Source organism: Homalodisca vitripennis, chromosome X, assembly GCF_021130785.1.
Source record: "Homalodisca vitripennis isolate AUS2020 chromosome X, UT_GWSS_2.1, whole genome shotgun sequence".
In the NCBI taxonomy this organism is placed as follows: Eukaryota; Metazoa; Arthropoda; class Insecta; order Hemiptera; family Cicadellidae; genus Homalodisca; species Homalodisca vitripennis.
This window is the reverse complement of record NC_060215.1, coordinates 64,448,638-64,469,840: the sequence shown is the minus strand read 5'-3', so window position 1 is coordinate 64,469,840 and position 21,203 is coordinate 64,448,638. Positions and strand designations below refer to the sequence as shown.

Sequence of the window (21,203 nt, the reverse complement as noted above, 5' to 3'; positions counted from 1 at the left end):
ATTTCTTAGGACAAAAATGGATTACAGATGATATACAAATTAAAAAGAATGAATTAGTTGAACTTGAGAAAAAAGTTTGAATTTCCAAAAACACAAATTTGAAAGTAGTCATAAAAGAAAAGAAAAATGTACTGAAAGAGTGCATGAATAGAAATAAACAAAAATACTTCAATGATAAAATTCTATACTCTGACAACAGACCAAAAACAACTTGGAAAATAATTAAATATGAGGTAAACAAACAATCCAATGTAAATCATAATAAAAGTATTATTGCAAATGGAAAATTAATAACTAATCCTGTTACTGTAGGAAACACTTTTAATGATTTTTTTGTGACAGCCGTTGACTTGTTAGTATTACCTAACATACCTCAGCTCAACTCTATTTATACCAATAGTGAGTATCTGACCTATGCTCGGCCATGTTTCAGATTTCAACCGGTGTCTGAGTATCAGTTAAAAACAATTGTTTTATCATTTAAAACTAAGTTTTCTGTGGGGCACGATGATATACCAATTGATATTGTGAAAAAGTCTGCTAACTTTATTTTAAAACCTCTTGTCCATGTAATCAATTCTTCTTTAATTTCAGGAATATAAAAGTTGATATTTTAAAAGTTGCCAAAGTGATTCCTCTCTTTAAAAAATGTAATGTGACTGATCCAGCATGCTATAGGCCAGTGTCATTGCTCCCAATTTTTTCAAAAATATTCGAAAAAGTGGTTTATGATCAGCTTTTAAAACACCTAGAGTCTAATGAACTGTTGGACAAACAACAACATGGCTTTCGTCATGGAAAATCAACAATAACGGCCGGTATAGAATTTATCCAGTCCATTATTGACTCAGTTGATAAAAGAGAAAAAGTAATTGGGATATTTTTAGATCTTACCATAGCATTTGATAGTGTCAGTCATGTAAAGTTAATAAGGAAATTAAACAGCTTCGGTATATATGGAAAAGAGCAAACGTGGTTTGATTCCTATTTAACAAATAGAAAACAATATGTAGAAATAGAAGAAACAATTTTTCACAATAAAATTCATTATGTGAGGGCTCATAGATCACAGCTGCAGACACTACGGCATGGTGTGCCCCAGGGGTCTATCCTGGGACCTCTATTGTTTTTATGTTATATAGGAGGTTTGCCTGGGGTGATGGAGGGGTTGGATGGTGGCGTGTGTCTGTATGCTGATGATTCAAATGTTTTGTTTTCTGGTCAGAAGCTTGAGAATATTGAAATTTCATCATATTGGTCTAAGCAGGATTAAGGATTTTTTTGACAAAAATAATCTTTTATTAAATTCAGATAAATCTAATTATATTTCTTTTTCTACAAAGCAATCCAGATCAAATTTAAACTGTGACATTTTTCTAGACAATGACAGACTTAAATAAGTAGACCACACAAAATTTTTAGGACTTATAATAGATACAAATTTAGCTTGGGATAAACATGTAGATCATGTTACTAAGAAGATGTCTACTGGTCTATATGCATTGCGACAAATGGCAAAAATTAGTAATTTACATACACTGAAATTAATATATTTATCTTTGATCCATTCACATTTAGCTTACGGAATAGGCTTTTATGGAGCAACAACAATAAGTAATTTAGATAGGCCTTTGGTCCTACAAAAAACATCTTTGAGAATCATGAAAAATTTAAGATATACATTTTCTGTTAAACATAATTTTTTCTGAACTTGGAATTCTGACAGTATATGGTTTACACATATTTGAATCAATAATTTATGTAAAACAATTTTTTGATCCGATACTACAAATCAATAAACATACATATAATTCTCGTTTTAATAGACGTGTCAATCAACACAATCTTGAATTTTACTTATTATTTTGAAAAGAAAACATATTACAGAGGTGTTAGATATTTATGTAATTTAACAACAAAATTTATAATGGAAACAGATCTGTTAAAATTTAAAAAAGAATTCAAAGATTATTTAACTTAATTTGTCTCTATATTCTTTTGAGGAAAATTTCAATATAAAAACCAATTAATTCATTTAAAGAAGAATTGAAGATAAATTGTTAAGATGTTACGATTGTATTTTTTACTTATATTTTAAAATTAATATTAGTATTTAGTTTCATTGTAGGGACCCTATTCTTTGTACCTTGTACATATTACAGAATAAAGTAGTTTGACTATTGACTATGCAAAATGTTCAATCAAGTAAAATATTACAAATTTATTATTAATTCAATAATACAAAACATACAGATAGGATTTTATAATAATACATCAAATGATTATTTCTGTCAATTAGTTTATATACAATAAGAATATTCATAAAAAGTCTTTTGAATTTTTGATTGTTATAAAGAATTAAAAGTTATAGCAGCAGTAAACCGCTGTACTGTCTTTTGTGTTGGTACTTCTGCTGGCAGTACTAAATTACCACCTGGGGTTAAAATATTTGAGAATATAAATTGTATAAGCTATCACATTTGAAGCAGATAAATTATAATTACTTCAGTAATTCTTTTTATTTTCAGATATTTTAAGTAGATTTTTATGAACATTTCCAATTATAAATATTAAAACACAGCAGTTAAACAATAGGTTTAATCTACGAGATAAATAATGCTTTTCAAATAATCTAATCAATTATTTATATTTAATTAATACAAAAATAGAAACAGAAAAATAATTTAAAACTATCCTTCTTTAGATATTTCAAAACATCCATTTTAAATACATAAAGTTTGTGTTTTATTTCAGTTTGGTATATTGTGATTTCAAATCATACAGTTTCTAAATGTTCAGATTTAAATTTATGTCGTAAAAATAGTGGTTCTAAACGTAAAGTGTGTCTAATAGTATATATTTAACAACAACCTTTTTCAATATGTAAAGTTTCATAAAGTCCAGTACAGTCTGTTCCCAGACTTGTTGTGGATCTTGCTTTATGTATATTGCAGGCATTTCACTCAACAATAGTTGTAGACATACTCAGTTATTGTTTTAAAGTACTAAACTTTATTTTACTGTAAGACAAGAATATTTGGCGTTTAGATTATATGAAAGATTGTGCAAACAGTATTCTGTTCAATAAATAGACCAAATAAATAAAATTAAACATGTACTAAAATACATAATCATCAAATCATAAATACAACCAAACTAATCTAAATTAAAAAATCTATTAAGGGGAGCACTTCGCCCTATCTTCGTAATGTTAACTTAGGTACACTTATCTCAAGAACTACTTGAGGTATCTTCATAATTCTTTTTTTCATTTAAAGAGGGCTTCTAGGGGAACACGTGGAACCAAAAAAAAATTTTTTTTGGCATATACCCTAAAAGTTATATATTTTTGTTTTAACGCTTGTCAAAAACCTATATAAATTATGTGTATATGTATGTATATAAATATTGAAACTCAGTGAAATGTGATGTTTTTAGTGGTTCCACATATGTAAAACAGTGCTACATAACATACAAAAAATAAATTTCATATTCCTACCATTTGTAGTTTTTTGAGAAAAAATGTACTTTTGTATTGAAAACCGCAACTTTCGGAAAAAACACAAAAAACGGAAAAAAAAAAATACTGCTTTATTACCTTTTTCAGTACATTCCAGGTGCATAGGCTGGCTGATCTCCTTCCTGCTCCTCATATTCATCCTCCAGACTTCTTTTTAGTAAGTTTTTCTTCTGTTCTAATTTTTTTCTCTATATCTTCTTGAGCTTTCTCTGCCTTCCAAATTCGCCGCCGGTCAAGCTTTTTCATTGCTGTAATAAAATGCTGCCCTGGTGACACTCCTATTTCTTGAAATACTTTTGCATTTGCCAATGTAGCCATCATTAAAAAGCTGTAACAGCTTCATATATGCCAAATTTCAAAGTTTTAATCTCCACAAATGTTCTTTTAGGTATGTAGGTCCAAATGACATTGTTGAGGGACTCAATTGGGATTTTGAGTTTTTTCCCTTAGTACATTTGCCCAGTAGAGTTGGATTGGCTAGATCTTGAAAAATAGGTTTAATAAATGTCATTAGGTTTTCAGGCAAGTGAAAATGGCTGCCATGATCATAGTTTTCATTGGATTTTACGGCTTTGCGGTACTTACACCAGGTTTCTTCATCATCTGGACATAGTCCATGTTGAGGCCTTTCATTAGAAGACATCACATGGAAAAAAAAACTCTGCCCAAATGGCTTTTTTCATGTCTTCAACAGAGTTTGTGTTGCGTCTAATTGCCAATCCGTAGTATTTTTGGAGCTGAATAATGGCAGAATCTGTTAGCTTGTTCTTGCCGCCAAGTCGTGAGCCGGTCAGGGAGTGTTTTAGTCTTAGCTTTTTAGATTTTTTAATCTCGATCCCATCCGTTTCTGGACATGGCCTATGCATTCTATCTTTGTTATGGCAGTATCACCATTAGGGCTTGGCTTCGCATACACTGGAGTACGCCTTGCTGTCTCCATCACCAAGGTATTCAAGGTAACGAGCCTCATACAATGCCTGCGAGCGCTGAAAAATTGCGACTGCTCCAGCAACTTCCATGGCTCCACTAGAACCTTCAAAGTTTTGCGATACAGCCATCACCATGCGTGTTGTTTAGTCTATTAGTGCATCTGCAATATTTAGATAAAATCTCGATGTCTTGGACCTTACCCGGTTGATAAAGATGTCATGATACCACTCCATTTAGTAGAATGAAAGGTGACCCCGCTTCTGCCATGAGCCATCAGCAGCTATAGCGAGGTCTCTGCAACCATCATTATCCGATACAGCTTCTTGCAACAGCACTTTGCATTGACTTCTTACACACTAACTCAGCAATTGAACCCAAGTAATGCTCATGTTTCATGATATCTCAAAGGCGGAGGTGTAAGATTCATAAAAGCGCAAATTTTCTCCGCAGCCACTCTACCTTTGCCTATGTTACGCATAGCATAAACCAAACGAAGATTTAGGTCATAAAATGTGTTAGGCCTATCAGACTTTGCTTCATTCTGATTAGTGTTAGGCCTGACTAATTCAGAGTTTGTCACAGTAATAGTGTTTTCACAAATCAGAACAGCTGACTATAATTTTTGATGCTAGGCCTACAATGTGTTTTACTTTGTAAACAAGTTGGCCATGGCAATTTTTACACACTGAAACGTTACTAAGAGCCTCATTCAACAATCCTATATTAAACTATACAGTTTTCAGACTCATCATTTTCATTCAATTGGTACTGTTTCAAAAAGGACTGACCTTCTTAGAAGATGCACTTTGAGGTCTTGGCCTATCCACATTTGGAGTATTGGTACCTCGATTGTTACTTGATCCTGAGAAACTAGGCCTAGGACTAGTTGGAGGGTTATGTTGATTTCCTTTGAAAACGCGTTTCTTGAAAGCAGGCTTTGAACGTGGCATTATAAAATTCACTACACTTATAACAAAAAATACTCAGAACTCTCCACTAAACTCACAAAAACCATAATCATTTACGTAATTTTCACTCTCTTAAAACAGAAATGTCAGTAACCAAAACATGTATGCTACCTAGGTTATAAGCAATGGTTATAAAACAGATGTTTTGTTGGTTAGTGTAAGTTGTTGACATAACAAAACTGTCACTGCCAACCAAATCATGAACATGACTGCAACGAAGTAGTACTATAACAGCACCATTCAAAGTGTGACTGCTACAGGCCCGAAGCTGCCTGCAGGCCTATTTTAAAAAAAAAAATATTTCGGACACTTCTAGTCATCATAAAAAAAAATTTAAATACCACCATTGTTATCGGGAAATTCCAAACTTTAATAACAAAAAAAAAAAAAAAAAAATTTGTAATTTTTGAGATTTTTACGAAGTGCTCCCCTTAAATCTTTTGTATATGCAACCAGACATGTAATCAAATTGTAATATAAGTAATATTAACTCTCCCTTTTAACATGAAACAATATTGTAGTTTACTAATCTCATGATTGATTCAATATCCTTAAAAAATTCATTGCATTGCTGCTATTCTTATTCTTATTTTAGATACTGATCCACACACTGTGTGTATTTTCAAATGTAAGTATATGCACTATGAGTGCTGGACTAAACAGAAACACTGTGCTACTGTGTTACAGATTAACACAGACTGATTTAATATTAATATTATAACTTATAATCCCTTAAAGTATATTAACTTTTTATATTTGTATATCGAAAAATATTCATATAGAGGACAAGATAAAAACATTTCTTAGTTACCACTGCTGTATCATATTATACTGTAGTAGTAAAACAGTTTTTGTAAAAATAACATTTTTTTACAATGTTAATGAAATTATATGATTCAAGAAAAACTAAAATTGTTACTCTACCCAAAAATTAAATTTGTGTCTAATTCTTTGTGAACCTAATACCATGATATACTAATACCTAGTATACGATATACCTGTATGTCGGTTTTATACAAGAAGTGTTTACTGAATACAAAGAATAAAAAATTGTAAAGGATTTTTTAATATTATGTTATTTCATGTCAACAATAACTTTCACTACACCACGTTTCGTGCTTAAAAATGTGGTGTGTTGAAAACCGTAATTTCTTTCTTTTAGTGTTTTGTTGTTATAATAGTGTTGAGTTTAAGGTTTAAGATATTTGTTTGAAAGTTATAAGAGGTGAATAAAGAAACATGTACAACGTTGTTTTAATAATAAAATCCATTTTACAAAATTTGATATGCTTTTATTTATATTTTAGTTTATAATTTTGTACTTTAGAGTAGTCTAGCATTTACAGTAATTTGTTTTTAACCCTTTGAGAAGTAAGGGCTGATCTGTTGGCCTCACCTTTTTTCTCTTGAGGACTGCCGATCCTTTGGCCCGTTTTAGTGTCGATAATATGGGCCTGCAATACAAACTCATATTTATTTAATACTTTGAATGCCGATTCTGTAAGTTTATGAAACACGAAAAACCCCGGAGGTTGCGGATTACGTAATTACAAATAATACCAAAGTTATGATTTTTAACAACTTTTTTAGCAGCAGTCTTTTTCACATATCCCTTTTTATGAGACAATAAATATTTTTGGTTCCGTAAAAAATAACTTAATAAATGTTGGTTCTCAAGGATGTCAATGGTAATATAATATATAAATAACATTGAGTTTTAAAAAGTAGCATTACATAACTTCAACACATTTGTATTATTTTGCTTAAGCACACTGTTATATTTGTTATATTTTCATTAATAATTTTTTAAAATTCATTCACAGATTTCATAAAAAAGTCTTAATCATAAAGCTGCATTAAATAATTCTGTTTTTACCACAAAACAAGTACCTAGAGTAGTTAATTTAAAGATTATAAATGCAAAGTTATGAGTTAATTGCAGGGACAAACAGTTGAAATATAATGTTATGCAACGTGATTTAGTAAATTTAACAAAACTTGCTATTGGTGATTAAAAGCTAATGTTTTAAGCGGTTTTGAAGCGCCCAAGATGATTTGAAGGGACGCATAAACTACTATTTAAAATTGTGTTAAAATTTTACATAGTTAGTAAAATAATTTATATTGTAAATATGTCTACTTTCGTTCTAAAATATCAGAGGGCTCCATCATATTAAATCATAAGTGCTTTACTAAGGTAGCTACAGACCCAGAATTTTATGATTCCCTAGTGGGCTAAAACTTATAGTTCAAATATTAGATACCGAAATCGTTGGAGCTATCCAATCATGATTATAATGGAATTTTCCAAAGAAATTTGAATTAGTGGTGCTTATAAGAACCGTGTCATTGTCCGACTTCAGGCCTCAAAACACTGCTCTTTATAGTGATTGTGGGTTAGGAAAATATTATTTTATTTTAAATTAGCCTTTTAAGATAAAGTCCTTGAATACATTTTATATATATTGTCAGTAAGTTCATGAGTTACAGTATCAAGGAGTTAAATATTTTTTATTTGTAGTTAAGAAAACACATATTAAAAGACATGTCATTGCCTGAAACTATAACATAAGTACATACAGTATAATGTTCAAATTTTTGTCTTGAGCCATTTCTATTTGAGCCTGATTACAAAACTGCTTAAATTTTCTACTTTTAATGCCTCTGATTTTACGTGCGAGTGATAGAAAAAGCTTTTTATTTACTTTTTCTGTATTAGGAAAGTTATCTTAAAGGAATGAGAATTTAACATAAATCAATATTTTCCTAACAAAAAATTGATAGCACCTCTTAAGCTTAGTATGATTATTTTTATATATTTCAACCAAGTCCAATTATTCAAAAATGAATGAGAAGTTTGGAATATTTGCCAGTAACCATCACCTATCTCAGTAGTGTTTTGTATGTCATTAAAATTGCCCATGAAGTCTCTGTTATTCAATAGGAAATCGATAGGTAATTACTAATATGGGATGACAATCAAAATTGGCCGTGACTGTAACTACAATGGTCCAGGGTTTTTCAAATGATAAAGCAATTATATTGTCTAATCTACTGGTATTTGAACTAATATCTGAATAAATAAACAGTTTTGTTTCTACTAAATTCTAATAAATTACTATTTTACTATTATTTTCAGAAACCTATTTAGTTTGTATTAAAACATCATTTTGTACTTAAATTACTTATGTTTGTATAATACAGTAGTTTTCTGCACTTCCTCAAACAAAAGAACTAGTAGTGCAGAGTCTTCCTGGAGTGCAGCACTCTGTAGTTCAATAGTGCCTACAATGTGCACAATGAACTACACGGCCTGATCTAAGGTTAACTGTACTTGAAACTTTACATTTTGAACAACCACATATTAAAATTGCTTCTAAATACAATTGTACGGTTTGGAACTGGTTGTTTCGTAAACACTTTTACTTAATTTTAAATACTACTAAATCTGTATGTTCTGAAACTTTACATTTTGCGCTGGTGTTTTGTTTTTAATAATAAATGTGTTATTGTATTTGTTTAGAAGATGTCAACATGTTTTTTTATTTTTTACAGGTTAATGAAGCTGTTGGCTGTTCCAGTGTACAATCTCAAGTACAAGACTTAACTATAAATGAAACAGACAGTTCTGATAGCATAGAGGTAATTGAAGAACCTTTATCTCAAGGTGACACCATTGAGGACGATTCTCCTCCACTGTGAATATAATCATTTTATCTTTGACGCCATGACCTTTTATCATCAATAAAAACATTGAATCTGTAAAAATTGTTCTAAATTTATTCTATTATATCTTTAAATTGTTACAATGATTCTGTACTGTGTAATAGTTACATGTACCTATCCAAACGTACTCATGACCTCGCTGGTAAATGAATACCACTTGTCGACCAGTGACTTATTGCTTAGACCTATTTCTCTTTCTTTTAAGTCCTGTTGGAGGGGGGTGGGATTCCAGGAAGGAGTACACTACACAATGTAAATATGTCTTGAAAACTCAAGTAACTCCTTTCAACAAAAGAACCCACCCGTACATGAAATGTACACTCCTGCTTCTTTTTCTGTGATTTAGAAACTCACCTAAAACAAAAAAACAAAAGTGTATCTGCAGCTAGAGGACAATGGCCACCACAATTATAGCAAAAAGAAAAAAAATGAAAAATTCTATGTTGAACTAAAAACGATACAATATCAGAACTCGACATAAACCTTGATAGAACACCCCTACACATACTGTCTGTAGGTAAAACATCATCTTCACTTATAGAAGGTAAATCCATTGTTCTAGAAGCTTACTAGCAACACAACTCGAAGACAAAATTCTGACAACAAAAGACAAAGAATATAATCTTTATTTGAAATGTACAATGCAGAAAAATTGTGTACTTTTTTGCTTGAATGTTGGTATCCCAATTATCGGAGAGGATACAGTATATCAAAATCTCAAAATACTTGTAATGTATAGTAACTGATTTCGTAAGTGTTTACAAAAAAAATAATTACACTTTTAATTATTAACTTAGAACTCACAATTTCTAGTAGTATGTAGTTCTTCAAGATATGTACATACAATAAATGTATATAAGAATTAAAAAAAAAAAATTATATAGAAAACGGTTTTCTTCATATTCTTGGCTACCATAACAAATACACACAAATATTTTTTTACATGAATACATGGTTGGAATACTACCCAAACAGTAAAACTTTATTTCTGAGGCATTACAGGTGTATATTATAATGTAGATGTTTGAAGTGAGACGTTTAGCGTGTGAGAGAGGTCGCGGGGACCCAGCTCCGTCATATATATTAAGTAATTAAGAAATAAATTGTCATGGTCTGTTAATTTAAGTATTACTGTTATTAATGAAATTCAATAAAAACATTGCATCTGTAAAAATTGTTCTAAATTTATTCCATTTAATATATTATATGTTTAAAGTGTTTAATTTCTTAAAGTCCAAAATTGTGAGTAAACCCTAAATATTTCAAACATTTAAATCCTACCTCATTTTTATCTATTGGGAGTATTCAGTTCTTTATTGGTTAGTTGTTATACCCTAAGTCAAGGGATAGGATGTTGTATTCATGAAGTGGTTTCCAAGAAAAGATCTGAATTTATTGACTAATATCAATGATTTCAAATGAATTTTGACATAATAGCCTACCTAGGCACATATTTTCATTGTAATTTTGATAATAATAATAATAAAAAAATAATGACATGTTAAAAAAATGTGAAAGAATGTTTTGTATTGGCATTTTGGAATGTATCTGGTAGGACCCCCATTATATATAATTATACAATTTTTGTTACCAGGTATAGGTGTACCAACTAAAATTATATATTGTTTGTAGACAAACTTCTTTATTCTTTAATATTCTTTAAGAATAGTTTTTGCATTATTGCATTTTACATAAATAGTTTCAATCCAAGTCTCTTTGATTCTTGATTACATAAAATGTTCATATAGCTATAAAATCTTGTCCACATAAATATTTTTAAAAGGGGCTGGTGAAATCAAGAGAAGAATATTTTACTGACTAATAATTCAGTTAAGTAGTAAAAAACGTATTTCAAATAAGACAAGTTCAAAGAATTTAAAATTAAAACAACTTCAAAGTCAATTTGAAACTTTGCTGAAGAAAATCTTGTACTGAATAGAATGGTCATTCCACCAGCCATTAATGAATTTCTGTCTTCAGTTTCATGCCTGATGTGCTTTGCAGCTCCAGAGGTAGATGGTTGTAGAATCTTCTTCCCATGTATGTCGGCTTGTTTTCAAATATGGTATGGTGTTTGTTACACCTAATGCCTCCAACTTCTCTAGGATTAGGTTGTGGCCGAAACAGTAAAAGGCTTTTCTCAGGTTCAATAGTACACCAGTTTTAAATTCTCCAGTTTCTGGGTTGTCAATAATTGTCTCTATCAGGTCAATGATAGCAGAGCTTGTAGACCGCCCTCTGATGTAGCCCTGTTGATGGGGACCCGTGACGAGTATAGTAGATAGTGACTGAGTCTGACTTGGACTTTTTATGTCTAGTTTTTCTTTTGGGACATACTGTGTACAAGTAGAGGGCCAGTTGGTTACTGAATGAGTTAAAAGCACCAAGGAATAAAATCTTCCCATGTTTTAACTTGGAATAGAGCTTTTAGTTCAGTAAGGTTACGCTCATTAAATTTTCTGTGTCTTGTTGAATGGATGTGTTCTGTCAGATTGGTTAAAAGTGTACACATTTGAACTGTGGTCTGACATTCCTGCGTGAATAATTTGCTGTCAGATTTGTGCTGTCTATGTTGGAACAGATCCAGTCTATTTACGTGTGAGTAAGGAATTATTCTGGTAGGTGGCAGGTTTAGCCTCACAATGTAATGGTATGCTAGTTTTTCGTTTAGCTTTGTAGTTCTTGTGTCAGAGTTTACGGTGTCTAAATTAATGTCTCCCATAATAATTAACGAAGAATTTTCTGTTTTGGGTTCTAAAGCTCTTCAGGGAATCTGTATGTGCCCACAATGTACAGATCTTTTCTTTCTCTGCTGTTTTTACGATAACCGCTTCAAAGAAGTCTATGCTGAGGTAAGAGATGGTCAATGAGCTCACTAACATTTTCTAGTTTTTCGTCAACATAAATTCAAACACTCCCCTTTGTATGGGTTTCTCTGCTGTGATGAGCTTTAAAAAAGTATCCTGGAAGTAATTTGGTATTTTTCAATAATATCTGATTTTAGGCCATGCTTGATTATAATAAGTACATTTGGTGCTTCGTCTTTAACTAGATATATTAGTGTTTCTGTTTTGTAGGATACTTTTTGGTTGTTCTGATGGAGGTAAGGGATGTTTCTTCTGCTGAGTTGAGCTTATGTTGAAGTATCATCTTTGGCGCTGAGGATTGCTCATATCTTCTTGCCGGGGTTTGGTCTTTGGAGGTATTTCTAAAAAATAAATCATCCAGTAGGGCGTTCAAGGTGCTTGTTCGGAAGAGTATTTTTTTCATCATCAGCTAACGTTGTGGTTGGTGTACAGGTAACTATTTGATCTGGTTTAGAGGCTGTTATTGTTATAAAAACTGGGGTTTCATACTTACAAATTGAGTCTGATAACCATTTCTGATATTAAACATTGATGTCTTTGAAGTGGTCTATGTGTTTCATAAAAAAGTCTGAGAGTTTCTTGATCACCTTGTATTTTTGTAGTCATAGGTGGAGTAACTTTCTTTTGGAGTAAGTTTTTTAGTAGGAGTTTGAATGTCTCTCCAAGTCATGTCCTGGCTTAGTTGTTTGGTAGGAGTTTGGTTCTCTCTTCTAATCATCTCCTGGTTCAGTTTTTCTGTGGGAGTTTATATATCTATATTTATGTTGTTCTGTTTAAGTTTAAGATTGTTGTAAGTGTTGTAAGTTTACTTATTATTCTAGCAAAACTAGTTTTAAATACAAGCTTTAAATATGTTGAATATTGTAATTGAGGTACATGTGTGGCAGTTAAGTTAATTTATTGTACATATGTGAAATTCGACCAGATATGCTGTGATATTAAATTAAGTACCAAATGGTATGTGTTTTAGTGTCATACTATGTATTTGAAATGTGTATAATACAAATAGTCTAATATGTACATTTATTTGTTTGTGCTATTGAATATTAATGTAAGTACCTAATTTTACCAATAATGTAAATCCAACTAGTTGGTTAGAATAGAATAATAATAAGTGCACTTTGTGTGAAGTTGACAACCACATTAATGCCATTCATTAGAATTAAACAAATCTTGTGTCCATTGTCACATAAAATGTTTCAAGGTTTGTGTTTAATGTTGTTTATTAACATGGTATAAAATGAATTTTGAAGACTAAACATTCCATCCATTAGAATTAAACAAATGTTGTGTCCATTGTCTCATAAGATATTTCAAGGTTTGTGTTTAATGTTGTTTATTAACATGGTATAAAATGAATTATGAAGACTTAACATTGTTTTAAAATCATTAAAAAAATACTCAGCTGTTGTGAATAGTAAAAAAATAGACTATAAAGTACGACTAAATAGTGCTGTGATCATAATGACTAAGTTGTGTTGTTGTCTGAATGTGTTAATATTTTTTTAAAAATACATTAGTTACTACATTTTATGAAAGAATTGTAGTTTATTACGAACCTCAAAACCTTGTTTGACAAGCAAAGTTTAATCTTGAAAACCAATTTTCCTTCTATTTTCAGATACACAAAGGGAGATAACCATTTCCATCTTGATAAGGATTAAAATTCTTCCTTCTTGTTGATTTGAGGAATTGTTATTGGCATTAAAAATTGATCAAAATGAAATGAAATTTGACTATTCTCAAATCGGTCTATAATTTGTAGCATCACAGTAAACATATGAGTTGTCAATATTTCGATTTTATTGATTAATAATAATAAATTAATCTTGAAACCATCCACAAGAAAACAATCAAGATATATATATTTTTTTTATAGAAGAAATATGTATATAAACAACTACACAAACAGCCAGGTACACAAAAATAATGACCAGCTGTTTGCTGTTGAGCAGCTGAAATTCACAAATACACATCAGATGTTTGGCAGTGTATGAAGATAAATGTATTAAATAAAAACTGCAAGCGAATGTTATTTAAAATTCTATGATAATGTGTTGGTTAAATTAATTATATGTGGTTTTTCAAACAGAAACAGGTTTTAGTGATGGATAATTTGAATAATGCTTATCAGACAATGATTTGTAACGCACACATTTTGGCATATTTGATTATCAAATTTCATTCATCACTTCCTGAACCCAGATCTTTATTAAATCGAATCTTTACTGAAGATTCGGGATTTGGAATCGACATATCACTACCACCCAGCATTTCCTGGGCTCTAGATAGTCTTTAACTACTTAAAACAGTGAGTTTTAGTGATATTGAAGATGAGAAACCTGAGTTGGTTTTATACGTTGGTGTGGATTGTATCAACAGGAAAATGTTGTTACAGGGTTTCACTCTAACAGTGATAGTTTCGACTGTTTTTTGTATGATTCTGAATCCTAATTTGCACATTGTTTGAATTGAGGGTTAAAGATTTTTTAAGAATTAGAAGAATAACCCCAAATTCTCAAATACGGAATAAATAATCCTGTAATATACAAACATTAGCACTAAGGTGCAGCTTGATGCTATTAGAGATTGGTAACATGGGAGATAATCGCAAGCATAACTAGCCGAGATCAGTTTAGACTGAAGATCCTGAATGTGGCTTTTCCAATTATAGTTTTGATCAATTATGAACCTAAATAGAATTCAGCATTCTTAATTGGTATGACTTTCTCTGTTCTGTGGATTTGAATGTTATATTCATTGATTTATACAGAGAAAACTATATAAATAATATAGTTGGTGAAGCTTCTAAAAAGTTATCATTTTCTGTTGGAAAAAGTGGTGGTTGTGCCATCTACAAAAAAATAAATGTTTTGGAAAACATTCCTCTTGGATGATCATTTATGTATTCTTCTACTCTATATACCTTAGTTAGATTAAACAAAATTAAGATCGTAGAATTCCAGCCTATAGAGCAGTTGTATGATCAACACTGTCATATGTTATGCTGAGGTCACACATAGTTGAAGTTCCGTGGTCTCTGTGATCCAGCTGAGAAGTATTTTAAAATATTAATTACTTCGTGTTTATTTGGAAATTATCCATTTTCAAGTTTAACTTATGGGAGATTAGCCAATGCTGATACCTTAAGAACTTTGAGGTGGGAACTCATCGTAACCAGCATTATTGTTTTAAAATTTAAAATTGTTAGCAATATGACTACATTTTCAATAACTTATGATGAAGAAATATTGAATTTTGAAGTAATTATATTTTGTCTGATGGCTCAACAAGATTCTCTGTGCAGAAAAGCTAGGAGTAATAATAGTAATCATAATAACTCTCTTAATTAGAATGAGAGATAACACACCTGAAATAAGATCGTACCTTTAATACACTCTTCAAAGAAGTCCTAGGTTCTTGTCGCTTCACATTAAACTGCTTTTTAGTAAAGTACTTATACTCCCTTACTTTTGCTACTATAATGCTGTCATCAATGAAATGACTATCAGTGACGTATAAAAAAAATTATATTTAAGGAGGGCCTTGAAGGTATGTAAAGTCCCAGAAAATAACCCCAAGGGACCTGGGGACACTCCCCCAAGAAAGTTTTATTTAATAGTACACTAAAAATAACCATTTTTTGTATTTAAATGGCTGGAAAAGTTATAGAAACATATATTATAAAAATAACGTATTTAATTCTCTGATAATTTATACATGATTTCATAAAATATTTTGGACTTGTGGTATATTTTGTGATTCAGTAAGCCAACATATTTATTCAATATAATTAAATAGAATTTATGAAAACATTCTACACCTTATCAGTTTTAGTCACACATCGTTCATTGTGAATTAAACTCAAACTAATGAAATAAGATTATAAATTGTTATTCTTGTATGAAGTAGCACAAAAATTATGGAACCTCGATATTGAATGAAGTTTTTGGCAAACATTTTCATGTTATTTATATGTGGAAAAGCCACTGACTCTCATCACAAAATCTCTAAAACTACAAAATGGTGGAACACTGTACATAATCATACAATAAAGTCGGTCCTATTGCTAAGAAATGGGTTTGAAAATTTCGTAATCTAATCACGGAAATCCTAAAACACAGTGATTTTTTAAATGACAACTTTTATTAGGTACATTTTAGTTTTGTTAAGACATTTAAATTACATTTTGGATCCCACATGAGTTTTATAGATGCGCTTGAGATGAGTTTTTTTGCATGTTTTCATAACCTACTGTGAAAGCATTAATAATACTTGTGTACCGTAAACATGGGCTACTTTGGCCCACTTTTGAATAATTTCATACGATTTACCTTATAAGAAAATAATATTTTACTTAATTTAAGTCCTGGTAACCTTTCTAACATGTTATATTTTAGATGCTGCACACTTTTTGACCTAAAAATTTGTTTTGTATTTTTAATTTATTTTTAAGATTTGGGCCAATGTTACCCTAAGGGTAGGGTAACTTTGGCCCAAGGTAGTTTTTCAATAGAAAAATAGTGGTATAAAGGCATGGGATAAGGAAGGACCTGGGTATTTAAAAACACATGTTATTTAATGATAATAGTAATATTTAACACCAATTTAAAAATACATAAATGAGTAAAAAATGTAAAAAAACCGTTTAAAAAAGTTAAATTTCTTTCAAAAAAGGAATGTCTTATGTTTAAATGAAATCAACCTTAAAAAGGCCTCTTTTTACAAGCTTTGGTGGCTGAATAACTTTTAAAATGTCACACCATTTGTAAAATAACGTATCCTTTTCTTGGGGCCACTTCCAAAATTTCTTAGTCGGCGCCATACACTCCACTGTCGCTTCCTCCTCCGCCACAGAGAGCACCAACCCTGGGAATCGGAGTCCATTCCAATGAACAACAACAAATTTGTCCTTTACTACAAGTTCCTTCATGTCTTCATTGCTTCCTTTTAGGTCTTTAACATTTGAAGTTGGGACCTCGATTTCGTTTGATGTTAGACGAAAACTTGACTGAGGGTGTCTCTTTAAAAATGACAACCCAGTCACGGCCCGGAATATTGTTACAAAAACATTGTATAGTCTTTCATTTTCTAGTTAGGTAGGACTTTACGACGTACCTCAAATGAAGTTCATCCGTTGGAAAACCATATTAACACATTTTGGCGATATGACTAGCAAAAGCTAATTCTTCTTCTTGAGAAAATACTTTAGGATGACCTGGGGAACTTGAAAATGAGTTCTTCAATTTGTTTTTAATAGTGCTTCTGGGTATTCTGAAATTTTCTGCAGCTTGCCTCTGTCATTTCACCAGATCTGATGGTTTCTAGACAAGTTTGAAGATGTTCGTAGCTGTAGTCAGCATATTTTCGGCTCCTGGGGAGACGTTTGTAGTTGTTGGGCATCTTGAAAAAGCTGAAACCAAACACATGCAATAGAAATATATTCACTACCTAACCATTTTGCAAGCTATTTATAGAACTTTACCGCTAAAAAAACAGGTTTATAACAGTACGACCTACTTTGGCCCAAAAAAAAGCTGGGCCAAAGTAGGTCGTACTTTGTAGGTTACCAGACCTGATTTAAAAATACATGAAAATGGGAAGTCACTTTGTGTTTCACGAAGGTCTAACTACAGCACAACATTAGTAACTTAAAAGTGTTCTAAAAAACATACTTACATTAGTAGTTCCTGAAGAAATGCGTCTTCTGCAGGAAGAAGTTTTGAAGGTTAAAACTTCACTTGCTTACACGAGACACACAACTTGTGGTGTTGCTGCCCAGCAACAAACTGGGGAATCAGTTAAACTATCAGGCAGTTTGATTGATACTACCACCTAACGGAACCAAAAGAAACTAATTCAGATACTGCCACAAATCGCTAAAAAAACTTGTTTCGTTTTATTTTGCTTTTGGGCCAAAGAAGAACCCTAGGGCCAAAGTAGCCCTTGTTTACGGTATCAACTTATCACGTAATCTTCATAAATGTGTGCTGAGACTTGAAATGTGAAGAGTGGTTTAACCTTGGGTAATACTTCCTTAGTAAGGAACTATTTGAAAGATATAGCAAACTAATGCTGAGAATTGAAAAAAATGTGATACTGTTAATGTAAATTTTTATCATATGGACCTGTTATTTCTTTGGTATTTGTTGGACCTTCATGGAGTCTGAAAACAAAAACACTAAACAAAACTCAACAGATCTTGATTTAGAACGGTTACAGCAAGCAGTTGCATCCGGCAGTTTAGCTTTGGATGTCTCTGCCTGTTCATCACGCTCAACTACTCATTGACGAAGACTCAGCAGTTGGTGGTGTTGACGTTGAGGGTGAGTCCATAGAGACAGCATCTGAAGTATGTGAACTGGACTACAACCTTAAGCTCCCTTTCAAATTGCACAAGCAATGGGGTGAAAGAACAAAAGATGCCATATGGTACCTGGATTCCGGACAACGAATAGAGGAGGCAGAGGGGCAAGAAATCAGCCAATGAAAGAAAAAGGCTAAATAAACAAAGGAAGTTGGAACTGGGTGAAATTGAAGAAATTTACTTTAGTCCAAACGGGAAGAGAGGATGATCTGGTGGTTCTTTAGAGGAAAAGAATGAGCCGAAGAGATGTCAGACTGCATCTCATTAGCAGGCAGCTTATAAAACTGCTCCTTCAAGAGATGAGGGAGTGGAGGACCCTTCAAAGAAGTTTTAACGGACACAAAGTTTATTTCAGAGTTGCTTTGGTCCTTGAGAACTTTCCTGAAAGGCTCTTCTTGGAGGAGGATGCCTCGGAGTCTGGCTCTGGAGCTGAAGGTTGGAGACATTGATGGGATGGGTGTGGTCTTTGGGGACCATAGGAACCTCATAAGATCTATCAAGGTCTTCCTCAAGGTTGATGGTCCTGTGGTCGAGAAGAACCCTGCAGTTATCCTTAAGGCCATTGCTTAGCAGATTGCTGAAATTTCTGTGATGGACTGGTCGGTCATTGGAGATGTCTAAACGTGAAGTTCCAGGAAGATAGTAATGTTGGTAGATGAACAATCGGAAGCAACTCTTAATTTGAAGAACTGAAGAATGTTCATTACAAGGCAAACATAGGTAATGCTCCTACATTTGACTCGTGGACACAAAGGAAGATGATAGAGGTGACTATAATTACGTAGTATTACGTAGGTATGGTTGATCGGATACATGGTTGACATGTGTCTGACAAGCCTTCCCTCTCCGATCAAGCCCACATCTGCTTTAAAATCTGAGACCTAGAATTAAAAAAAGTATAATATAGGAATCCGAGTAATACAGACTGGGTGTTATACAAGGAAAGGCTATAAGAGTACAACTGCAATCTGATGGTAACAATAAGAAACGGATTTACAATACAGTACAGTTAAACAATTCTAGCGACAGTCTGACTTTTACATGGGTTAATTTGATCTCAGTTATCCTGTCATCAACAATAGGAGGTCCAAAGTAGCCTGGTGGAGCTCTTAAATCGCCTCTTTGAGGAAGAAGGTCAGGGCTCTGGAGTACTTGGGAGACCTTTCATGAGACTTTTGCACAGTATAACCACAAGGTTCGTACGGCTAAGAGATTAGCCTGGAAGAAACTCCACTTGTGCAGGATTGCGCAAGACTTCGGAAGCTAATAGTGAAAAATCCCATTTCATCACTTGGTGGTCTCAAGGGCGATCAAGGTAGACAGCCATATTACTGAACTACGAGGATCAACCACTTAGCTGTAGAGAGAGCTGCAGCACGCGCCACTCACTCACAATGGAGTTTGGCATAACCTTCAGAAGGATCAAGTGGGTTATCAACTCGTTTATTTCTTACAAATCTCCTTGGAGAGACGAAGTAAGACCAGGAGTTAGAAGTTGGGAAGTTGCTTGCAGCGGGAGTTGGATGTTCTCCTTCCCAAGCTGCGCACTGTTCAGGGTCTCTGTGGCCCTCAGGTACATTCCTCTATCCTGGAGAGTATCCAGGGTGGTGTTTATACTGAATAACAATGGATTCCTGGTCATAAGGAGGTCTCTGGGAACGAAAGAACGGATGCCCTGATCAACTTAGACTTAGCACCAAGGGTCTCAGCGATTCTATGGTATTTATAGGTGTGAATCCTTTGGATCTATCTCATAGTGGGTTCATGTTGAACATTAGAGAAAGTGGAGACTGCATCCAGGTCTGCGGATGAGCAGGATGGTACTGCAGTTACCTTCCTCTAGGGCGGTGTCTGTCCATCTCTCCTAAAGTAAATTAGTGTCTTCTCAAGTTGTGGTTCTTATTACGAGAGATGGTTACCTGAGGAAGCATCTCCAAATATTCGGCATTCGCCGGGATGATAGCCTGATCAAGAATAAGCCTTGATTGTTTACAAGGAGATAAAAAGCACATTTAAATACACACATTAACGTATCACAAGGTGTAATTTATTACAATTTTATAATATATAAATCAAAATTATTCTTAGATACTTCAACTTTGAGTTTAACAAGACTAACTTTGAACAATTTGAGGAGTAATGCTACCAAAAATGTATTAATTGTTGTTAATATAAGATAGTGAAAACTTCTTCATATCTGATTAAACTGCTAATTATTTTTTATTACTGATTCTATCACAATTAATTCAATTATGTTTCAATATGAAAAATTTAGATTTTCTTACATTAAGAATCGCTTAATGAAAGTTGACTACATAGGTGGAAAATTCTTCAAACAATAATTCTTGGTGTTGATTTCAGTATTATAGTATACACACCAAAGTCAATAATGCTGTCGAGACACAGCTGCAGGCGAATAGGATCGTCCTCCAAACAGATCTCTGCAAAACATTTTAAAATTATTAGCCAACGTCAAAGAACTTACTCAGTAACCGCAAGCAGTTCATTGGTGAATAAGTTGAGTAAGTGAGGTTCTAGGTGGGACCCAGAGGAACGCCAGAAGATTGAGGAAATTGACGTGACTACAGGAACTGATTCTGACAATCAGCCTGTGATCGGCCAAACAGTTGAGCTTTGACATGAGGATCTTATAGTTAACCTTTTCGAATGCCTTAGTAAAATCAACATATATAACATCTAAGTGTAGACCCAGTCTGACTTTGGATAGAGCACGTTCCTGTATTGATAAGAGATTTGTTACTGCTAGTTTACCACAAATGAATTCGTGCTAACTTGGGAGGACTCTCCTTTTGTTAATGGCTTTT

General features: G+C 32.6%; 1 protein-coding gene across 1 annotated transcript in view; it reads left to right on the top strand.

Annotated features, from left to right (window-relative positions):
- Window positions 1–13,552, top strand: part of LOC124369086 (protein artemis-like) — a 44,386-nt gene extending 30,834 nt beyond the window's left edge. The window contains exon 9 of the mRNA XM_046826809.1: window positions 8,974–13,552. Coding sequence (XP_046682765.1) covers window positions 8,974–9,120 — 147 coding nt within the window. The 3' untranslated portion in view covers window positions 9,121–13,552. The remainder of the gene's footprint in view (window positions 1–8,973) is intronic.
- The last annotated feature ends 7,651 nt before the right edge of the window (window positions 13,553–21,203 follow it).